The 10,540-nt window shown below is 21.2% G+C and overlaps 1 protein-coding gene across 2 annotated transcripts; it reads right to left on the bottom strand.

Moving 5' to 3' along the window:
• Window positions 1–1,557: 1,557 nt before the first annotated feature.
• LOC129614829 (sphingolipid delta(4)-desaturase DES1) lies at window positions 1,558–6,966 on the bottom strand. Of its 2 annotated transcripts, XM_055529728.1 has the most exons (4): window positions 6,136–6,966; window positions 5,191–5,667; window positions 4,638–4,732; window positions 1,558–2,032 (listed from the first exon to the last, which is right to left on the bottom strand). In XM_055529728.1, the coding sequence occupies exons 1-3, from the start codon at window positions 6,531–6,533 to the stop codon at window positions 4,642–4,644; spliced, it is 966 nt and encodes a 321-aa protein (XP_055385703.1). In that variant the 5' UTR covers window positions 6,534–6,966; the 3' UTR covers window positions 1,558–2,032; window positions 4,638–4,641. The 2 variants fall into 2 exon arrangements, with proteins under 2 accessions (XP_055385703.1, XP_055385702.1); XM_055529727.1 differs by lacking the exon at window positions 1,558–2,032 and having other exon boundaries at window positions 3,968–4,732.
• Window positions 6,967–10,540: the final 3,574 nt, after the last annotated feature.

Genomic DNA, 10,540 nt, shown 5'->3' with positions numbered 1-10,540 from the left:
AAACAAGAATTTATTAATTAATATTAAAAAAGAGAAAAAAATATTTTATTTATTTAAAAAATCATAGGATGCCAACCAACACACAAAAGAAAAAAAAAATCCGGAAACGTTCATATAAATTGTGAATGAACGGGAACAAGAAGACGCCAAGTTGCATTTTTTACAAATGAATTAAGCATCGAATTTGTTGAGTTTAATGAGAAAAAATAGAAAGATTGAGGTTAAATGATTTTAGATAAATTTAGAATTTAATTCTCTATTATAAAAAACAATCCGTACCGAAACCTTTCCATTTCGGTTAATGGACCCTTGCTACATTATAGTAGGTTTTAAAAAAAATCATAACGCCATTATGGAAATAATTTAAACCAAATTTATATTATATTTATATTATAAGCATAAACCATGATTTGTGTCTGTAATAAAATTCTATTGTTTTTTACAAAAATATTTTTAACTCAAAAATTGTAGTTTATCTACTCAGCACTAAAAATAATAATAAAAATTTTCGATTTAGCATGTAAAATTATTGAATTATTATAAACACAAACCAACAGTTGGCAATGAAATACTACGATATAAAATTTCATGCTAAACGAAGTCGTAAACCACTCATTTCTTCCTCAGTATGAAACTAATCATTGAATAGCAAACTAACAACTTAAAGGTTTAGATCCAAAATGAATGTATTTTAATAATCAGTGATCAAAACCAAAATTAAAATAAAAGAAGCCTTTTGCAAAATCTATTTAGTTCTTCATTTTTCGAACAGATGGGGTTCAATTTCTAGAGTTAAAAAAACTCAAAAGCCCAAATTATAAAACAAACTGTATACATCGGGTACACATTCGTTTAACCCTTAAGAGCACAGAATAAACTAAATGTACAAAGCTAAATTACAATTTATAATATTGAAATTTTTGAAATTTAATATTTAAATAAATTTAAATATTTTAATAAAGATTTTAATTTTTTATGATTTTTAATAAAATAAAAAATTTTCCTTGATTAAATTTCTGCTGTCGCTGTGAAATTAATAAACATTATTATTTAAAAATTAAAAAAACAAATATATTGAAACATTTATAACAGTATAAACATTCACAAAAAATTTTTATTTTTTATTTAAATTTTTTTTTTGTATTTAAAGAAATAATTTTCATTTTTATTTTAATTCTTTTTTTACACATATAACTGCAATTTAAAAATTTATCTGTGTATATTTTAATGTTTTTATTTATTATTTTTATTTTTTTTGGAAGGTTATTAAATACACATAAACCTTATATATTTTTTTGTTCTTTTTTTTTTTACAAAAACTAAGCATTGTAATTATTATTCAAAAATTTATTTAAATACAGCAAGGCATAAATTGTGGAAATCGCAAAATTTTCATTTTAAAAAAATTCTTCACTGGCTCAAATATCAATAATTATTGTTATTATTAACTTAATTGTTTTATTTTTTATATATTTTTTTTTAATAACTATTTCAATGTATATATAGTATTAAAAATAATTTAGAATTAATTTTATAGGTGTTCAATTTTTTCTTATAAATTTTATTCTTCTTTTGTTTTATTAATTTTTAGTCAAAAATTATTAATTATTTTATGTAAAATTACAATGACTAATTAATGAACATAAATTAAATAATTATTGAATAATTATCAAATGGGATATGTGTAACAAAACCATTGTATTATAACAAAAAATATTTACTTTAATATTTTATAATATAATATGCATGTGAGCTGCTCATAATTTATTAATATGAACAAAATAATTAATAAATTGAATTTAGAAAGAATATTATAAGCATTTTTACAATAATTACTTTTTAATAATTCAGAAAAAATTTTTAAATAAAACATTTAAAGATGTAAAAATTATTAAAATATAAACTAGTTTCTTAAATTTTGTTCTATATATGTATTAAATTTTGATATAAGGATGAATAGGTGTTAATCAATGCCGATGAATTCACCTGGAGTAGGTATGTCTTATCAAGTTTACGAAAAAAATATTTTGTACTATAAAATGAATAAACGAAAAAATTGTTAATTAAAACTGAAATGTAAAAAAATTTTAATAGAACTTTTTCATGACAATTAATTTTTTTTAAAATTATGAATTTAAATATGCTTTTAATGTTATGATCGAAGGAAAATTTTGATAAATTATTAATTATATTTTTAATTTTCTTTGTAAATCTCTTTTGTAAACAAATATAGTATTTTGAATTTTAAGTACTATCAATTCAGTTATTCTTACAATATTCAATTTGAATTAGATTTTAGTTGAAAACATTTCTCAATTTTTTGTTATTATAAAAAACAAAAATTAAAATTTTCATACAAATTGAAGTTATAATGTATACCTACTCCTTAAAATGACCATAATATTCCTAAGAATGGCCAGCAATATACATCTAATTTTGTTATTAATAAAATTAAGATTAAAAAATAATTAAATTTTGAAGTAAAAAAAGAATATTTTTAAGAGTATTTTTTTGTCCTAATTAATTTACTCTTTTTGTTTTTGAATTTTAAGTTTTTTTATTTAATTTTTTAATTTTCATTTTTAAAATTATATGATTTTTCTTGTTAGCATGTATATAGAAATTAAGTAAATTATGTAATTTAATAATTTTATGTCTTGATTAAAAATAATTTACAATTATATTTAATACAATATTAAAAAAAAAAAAAATTATATTTATAATTAAAATTACAATTAAGATATAAAAGAAAATTATTAAATTACAAAATTATAAATTCATTGAAATAATTTACCAGATCACAAATAAAAGAAAAGTATTTTTAATATTATAAATGCTTATTTTCATGAAGATCGATTTCAAATTCTAGATCAATTAATAAATTTAATCAAGACATAAAATAAATTCGTATATGTTATTTTTATTTTATTTTTTTTTTACACAATATATAATTATTTTTAAGGCATAATTTTTTTTTTTTTTTACTTATATACTTTTAGTACGTATATTACTTTTCTAAATTACAACATTTTATAAATAATAATTGAAATAAAACTCGTAAATTTAGAAAGATGATAAATACAAAATTTCTTGAATAACATTTTGCTAATAATTAATGTTATTATTTAAGAAAATAATAATTATTAAAATAATTATTTTGATATTATTTAATGTATTTGAAATTTATACAATTATGTATTTTAAAAAATTTGTTTACTAATGCTGCAATTTAGAAAAAAAAAAATGTATTACAATTTTATATGCATTTTCTGCATATTTCAATTATTAACACAACTGAAATGAAATTATAATTAAAACAATTTTTTAACAATTTTTTTTTTTTTTTTGTAGTATAATAATTTTGTGAAATTGAAATATTATTTTATGAGTTTAAATTATTTAAATAATTATTAATTATTAGAATATTAAACATTTAAATAAGAAATATTTTTGCTTTCCTAAAAGCTTTTTTTTTTTGATTTCTTATTGGAGTAACATCGATGAAATTTAAATTACATGTAAAAAAGTTGGATATTTTTTTTTTGCTTATATTTTTAACAATGAATTGATTTAAGGAATTTTTTATTTTCAAATATGAATTGCAATTAGCTATGAATATAAAAAATTATATTTAACCCTATTATTTGTATAATAAACAAATTTGGGATCAATTTGAAAAAAAAAATTAAATTTCATTTTTATTTCTTAATTTATCTAGGTATTTTCCAGTTTTTGTATAAGTTCTTATATTTTTTTTTGTCTATCTTTAAATATAAATTAAGCAAAACAAGTATTTGCTTTTATTTTATAAATAATTAACAAAATCATAATAAAACAATAATAATGATAATAATAAAAACAAAATGATAATACTTTTAATTTGTAATAAAATTGTGTTATTATTCAAATTGAGAAAATAAAAAATACGTGCACTTGTTTTCTTAGGAATCTGTTTAAAAAAAAACAAAATCTGTGACAAATGAAATTAAAAAAGAAAATTTTAATTAAATCTAAATTTGCTTTTCTAAGCTAATTGCTTTAATGAATGTTTTTATTATTATTTTTTTTTTTTTATTCTACTATTTTCATTTATTTTAATTTACTAAATTTTTCAAAATTGGAACTGTACCATTTAAAATATAGAATTAATTTAATAGTTACCATCTAATATTGAACATGTATACACTATTTTATTATATCAGTGGGTTTTCAAAAAAGAAGCCTCTTTTTCTTCTGTTTTCTTATTTAGTTATTTTCTATTTTTTTTTTTTTTGGAAATTTCTAATATCACTACTAATCATTATTATAATTTTATATTAAAAAAATTTAATACAAAATTTTTTAGCATCGTAAAAAACAAAACGAAAAAAAAAATAATGAAATCAATTCAAATTTCAATATAAAAAAAACTTCTTTTTTGAATTAACTTTTTTAAATTTTTTTTTTTTTTTTTGTTGTACATCATAATTTTTATTACAGTCTATTTGAATTTTTATTTTATTACATGTAATTATAATAGTTTGGTTCTGTTTGCTATTTATTTTCAGTATGTAATATCTAGTTTTAGTTTATTATTTTCCATAACTAGAGTTTATAAAAAAAAAACTACAATGAATGAAGTATAATAATATACATACTTATTTACGATGCAAGACCACGTTGCTTCCTTTTAACTCTAGCATATGGGCCGACAGCAGGATCCATTATAAAATCATAAAGTACACGAGTCCAGCTAAAAAATAAGAATAATTTTAATTAAGCAATTTAATTAATTATTTTATTAATTAAACAAATTGTATAAATTGTTAATTCTATTGTAGTTTAATTGAGACATATTGCATTTTTCTTTGTTTTTCATTTGTTATCACAAAAGATAAGGATAGTTGTTATTTGAACATGTCATTGAATATCTTATGAATCAAAATGAATTTTAAATCGTTACTTGATTTGATTTATTTTATTCATTCATTATTTCAAATCTATATAATTGTTCATATTTTGCTTTTATAAATTACATAATCATATTTTTCTGTACACGATACAAATTCATTATTATTGTACTTTTTTTTTCCTAAAACAAGTAGGTACATACACCAAGCTTAAAAAATTATCTCTATATTCGTGTTGATAAAAAAATATTATAAAAAAATTATATTTATATTTATATATAAATATAATAATAATACATACCTTGTATGCTGTGGCATTGTGTCATAAAATTCTGGTGCAATTTTTTTAACATCTGGTAAACGACTACCAGGTACAGCAGGAAAATCATGATGTTCATTATGATAACCGACATTAAATGTAATCCAATTAAGTGGTCCATAATATGAATATGTTTCGAAACCTTTTGCAAACATATAATGTTCCGATATGAAATGACCAGCAACCGGATGTAAACCCATTGCCAATAATGATCCGAGAACCAAATAGGCTAAAACTTTCCATCCAAAAAAGTATATAACTATAGCATCAAAAATTATTTGTATAACGCCATTTATTATTTCTAATTGTGTTGGTGGTTTTGGATTTATTACCAATGGTCTAAATATATAAAATAATGGTTGCAATATAACCCATATAAATTTACCGAAACTTGTACAAAATAATTTTGCTTCAAGATAAGTTGGAATATCTGTATCTATAACATCGTCCCCTTGATATCTAAAATTCATTAAAAATCATGTACACATTTAAACAAAACAAAAAAAAAAGTTCTATAATTTTTAATTGTGAATTGTGATAAGATAAAAATTGTACTATTTGAATTAAAATTACAATAGAAAAGCAGATATAAATCTAAGTATATGAGTTAAATTATAAGTTTTACTGATACAATTGTTATGTTATGACTAATATTTTTCAAGAAATATATGATACTAGAACAATTTTATTTATATAAATAATGTGACCGATATCAATCAAATTATTTACATAAAATATTCAGAGATAGGCATGTATTGTTAGGAGCGGGCATTATATAGAAACCCATACAATAAATTTATATCGATTACGTGACTTGAAAAATAAAAAATAAATTATATATAATTAAAATGAAAATTTCATGTAATTTCTTTATATACGTAAAACATGTACATATATATCTACAAAAAAATTAATATGATTACTCACCTATGATGTTCTAAATGATATTTTCTAAATGACACTGACATTGGTACGCCAATTGGTAAATTACAAAAGAAACCAAATAAACGATTATGCATTGGTCTACTGTGACCAAATGCTAAATTATGTGCTATTTCATGACAGGCTAACATTAATGAATGATTAATTATGCCACCAAAGAAGTATGCAACAAGAAATATAATTGGCCATGATTGATCTTTCATTACAAATAACATTAAAATTTGTACCATAACCATTGAACCAGCAACCCATTTAAACCATGGATCATAACCAAATAATTTTTTTATTTGAGGATATTTTTCCAATATAATTTTCCTTCTAGTAGCATGTGGTTCTTCTGTATATGTCCATTCAAAATCAGTTCTAGAAACTTTTTGTCCCATTTTTTTATTTTTCTTTTAATATTTTTAACTCATAAAATTATAAAAATTCTTTATAAAATTTTCAATTTCACTATTTCTAAAACTAAAAAAAAAATTGTCAAGTTTCACTATGACTTATTCGTTCGCTAATCTATTTCTCGTGATGAGCTAATGAATTCCAGTTTAAGTACCCGCTTAGTTCTATATATGAAAATCATTTATGCCCACATGCATACATACATACATGCAAATTTCACAACCAATATTCTTCCTTATTTTCTTGTCTTGTTGTTGTACTCCACAATCATAATGCAAGTTAATAAATAAAATAAATTTGTCTACCTTTTTAATTGGGATTTATATGAGTGTTTTTATGATTATGATTTGATTTTTAAATTATTTTTCCACGAAAAAAAAATCAAAGAAAAAAAAATAAAAACAACTCTACTTGAAAATCAACCAAACCTTGACTATGAAACTGTCGTCGGTAAACTGTAAAAATTTTAATGAAAATGACAATCGACAAACTTCAAATAAATTCATCTTGACGCTTCAAAATTTTATTAGTGTTGCCGTTTTTATAAAAAAAGTAAGTATTTTTCATTAATCGATTGCAAAAGGGAATTGTAATCGACTTAATCTAAATAATTATTACAAAATTATTGTTAATAATTATTATTAATAATGTAAGTAACAAAAATAAAAGATAATTTAATTTTAACTTAATAATAATTTTATATACGCTGTTCACGGAGAGTGTTTGTTTTTAAACAATTATAAGAGATGGCGTCTATGAATTATCTTAGAATTTCATCTGTCGATGGCGGCCAAATTTATAACTAAATAAATGATATAATTTCAAAACAGATAACAGCGAAATCTAAGGAAGATAAAAATAAACACATTTCAAATGAAATTCAAAAGAAATTTTTTTATAATTTCAAATATTTGATAATATTTTTGCAAAATTTTCAAACAAGCTTTTAACTTATATAAAATAATTTCTTTCGTTACTGTGTATAAATGTCACTGAAATACCAAAATCAAAAATAAGCTAATAACGTAAATTTCTTTTAACAATTTTTCAAACTACATAAAAGGTATCATCACCTACTTACTCTCTTTGAATAATTAAAACAAATTATTTCAACGTATAACATAAAAGGCCGTCATACATATAGTACACAACATCTATATTTCTATAATTTGATAGCATGTTATATATATAAGTATGTATTTAGTATAAAAATTAGAATGAAAAAAAAATATTTTGTCATTTTAGAGCTTCGTAACAATTAAGCAATCATATATAATTAGGGTTATTAAATAAAATATTTTGTTTGATAAAGAATTTTAAACATTTTTAAGCGTTCGCTGATTTTATTTTTTGTTTAAGTTTTTTTTTATTCAATGGCAAAGAAACATTGAAAGTGTGATAAATTTTAATTTTAAAATAATGAATAAAATTTTTCTTCAAGTGACTCGCTATATTCAAAATTAATTAACAACTATAATTTCGAATATAAAAACATACTACGCTGAGACTTCTCAGCGACCTCTCATGTTTACGCTTAATTTTTTGTTTAAATTAAATGCCTTTAAATTTTACAGTATCCATGAATGTGTTTAGAACCTTTATTTTAACATTTTTTATTATTTACTCTTGTTAGGTGTTGTGTTAAATTTTATTTACATTTTACTTTTGATTATTGTTTTTTTACAATTGCCTGATGTTTGGAAATGTAGATTATTTACTAACAAATAATTTGATCATTTAAATGTTATGAAAATTATGCAGTGGATTTTATTTTTGTGCAGCGGCGTGAAATATTTGTATAAATTTACTCAAAACTAACTAATTTGCAATGTTAAAGATTATGTAAACGACTTACGGACTTACGGCTTATGTAAGCATACATTTTTCTGTTCGAATAAGGAAAGTTCGAAAGAACTCATTTTGAGTTTTGCACTATATCTATACTACAAACTGAATAAGTTATATCAAATAATATTTGAAGTAGATATTAACAGCAACTGTCACGTTTCAATTTAGTGCAATAATCTTACTAAAATACAATTTTTTTGCAAACCATTCCCTTAATCCCTTGTTGTGTGATATCTTTTACTCTATATGGTTATAAAAAGACTCAAAAAGAATAATCATTGTTTTTATAATAAAAAACGCAAATAAAAAAATCAAACCTTTTTATCCTTAGATTTGAATTTTATTTAAATAATTTTTGTTTTTTTTATGTTTTTTTTTTGTTATATCTATTTAGCGCTATGATAGTGCCAATAATTTCATTGTACAACTTTTATGCATAATATAAAAAATGTCCGGACAAAATAATAAAAACATTATGTACAAATATACTAAGTACTGTACCTTTTTTGGCAACATAAACTAAAATACGAAACAGAGAATTTTTGTACTGATAAAAACTGGTAGGTAATAAAGTTCTAAAAATATTTTTTATTTGTTATTTCTGTTTGTATATGTAAACAATTTCCGTTTATTATAACAAATTTGAATTTTTCAGTTTGTTTTTCTGTGATTTTAAACGCTTTGCATCCTGGTGTGATACTGTAAAATAACAAACAAATGAAAAACAAAAGGAAAATGAAGAACGAAAAATATAAACCTTAAAAAGGATTATCGTTTAATATTCAAAGTATAGATGGTGTGCAATGTCTGTTAGCTGTAGTGTACGGTAAGTTGTGTTTATGTATATGTCAATATAGTATTGTATATATTTTGTTCGTTCTTAAATTCTAAAAATAGAAAATCGTAATTTTTTTTTAAAAAAAGAAAAAGAAAAAAGGGTGGTTAAAAATTGAACTAACATTTTTTTGTTTTGCCAGATATGCCAATGGCATTTTGTTTTAATTGGAATATTTTAGATTAATTAGTATATGAAAGGTTGTACAAGTTGAGTTTTTAGTTTTTTCCAAATACTTAGTTTTGATTTCGACTGTGGTTCCCCAATTTTCCCAAAATGGTTTGTATACGAGTATCTGGTTGAATTACACACATTGAATCAATGCGTGTATGACACTCTTAGAGCAATACCATTATAATCTAGAATTTTTAATTTTGGAAGTTTTTTAACATTCAAACATTATTTTCTACAAAGACATTCAAAAATTTCGAGAAAAATTGCTATTGAAAACTTTATCTAAATATTTACGGTATAAAATACATATTTGAATACATATAAAATACATATTTGAATACATATTTATATATGTATATGAAATGCGTACTAATAAAAAGGTAGAATAAATTTCTGAATAAATGTGAATATAGAACGGTAAGGAAATTACAGAGTACTAATAAAAAGCCAATATAAGAATTTATTAACTTAAAGGATATCATTATTAGAAATTTTTGGGCTTATATTATGTAAATATACAAATGTATATACATACGTCTGCATAGACATCTGTATTAACTTTAAAAATAATATTAAGAGATTATGGAATAGATTATGGTAAATTTAAGTTACTATTAAAAATTTTTAAGCGTAATTCAGGTGCATACTCACACATATATGTAATGAAATCCAGTTAAAAAAAAAGATTCTATACGAAATTGAAACTTTGACAGCACCGGAAAATTTATATAAAAATATGTCAAATCAGATGTCATATGAATGTATGTAATATAAGAAATATTTTACACTCTAACCAGACTGATGTAAAGACCGAGTAATAGCATAGCTCGGTTGTATTGACAATATTTTTAAAACTAAATAAGTCTCCATATACTTTTATAATATACTCGAACTCGCTTAGTGGAAACCGGGCTTTATACAAAAGAAAAATTTAATTTTACAAAACTAGTAAATGTGAACACATATTTTCCTAGAATAAACTCATTGAAATTTGTGCTGTGTCATTTACAATTTACAGTTGTTCAATGGTCTGTTATTATACTTTTTAGTTTTTGTATTATTTGTAAGTCTTTGACTTAAAAATATATTGAATAAACAATCTCTGGAAATGCCTAAATTAGAAAGAAAACATGC

The sequence above is a fragment of the Condylostylus longicornis genome, unplaced genomic scaffold, assembly GCF_029603195.1.
Source record: "Condylostylus longicornis isolate FDR11 unplaced genomic scaffold, ASM2960319v2 ptg000122l, whole genome shotgun sequence".
NCBI lineage: Eukaryota > Metazoa > Arthropoda > Insecta > Diptera > Dolichopodidae > Condylostylus > Condylostylus longicornis.
The sequence above is the reverse complement of the archived record's forward strand: the minus strand, read 5'-3'. Positions and strand labels throughout refer to the sequence as shown.

Excerpts from the sequence above, each read along its gene's own strand:
- LOC129614829 (XM_055529728.1), bottom strand. The coding sequence starts at position 6,533 with ATGGGACAAAAAGTTTCTAGAACTGATTTTGAATGGACATATACAGAA. Across the intron at positions 5,668-6,135 it reads TATCATTTAGAACATCATAG|ATATCAAGGGGACGATGTTA; the intron begins GTGAGTAATCAT and ends AATGAATTTTAG. Across the intron at positions 4,733-5,190 it reads ACAATGCCACAGCATACAAG|CTGGACTCGTGTACTTTATG; the intron begins GTATGTATTATT and ends CTTATTTTTTAG.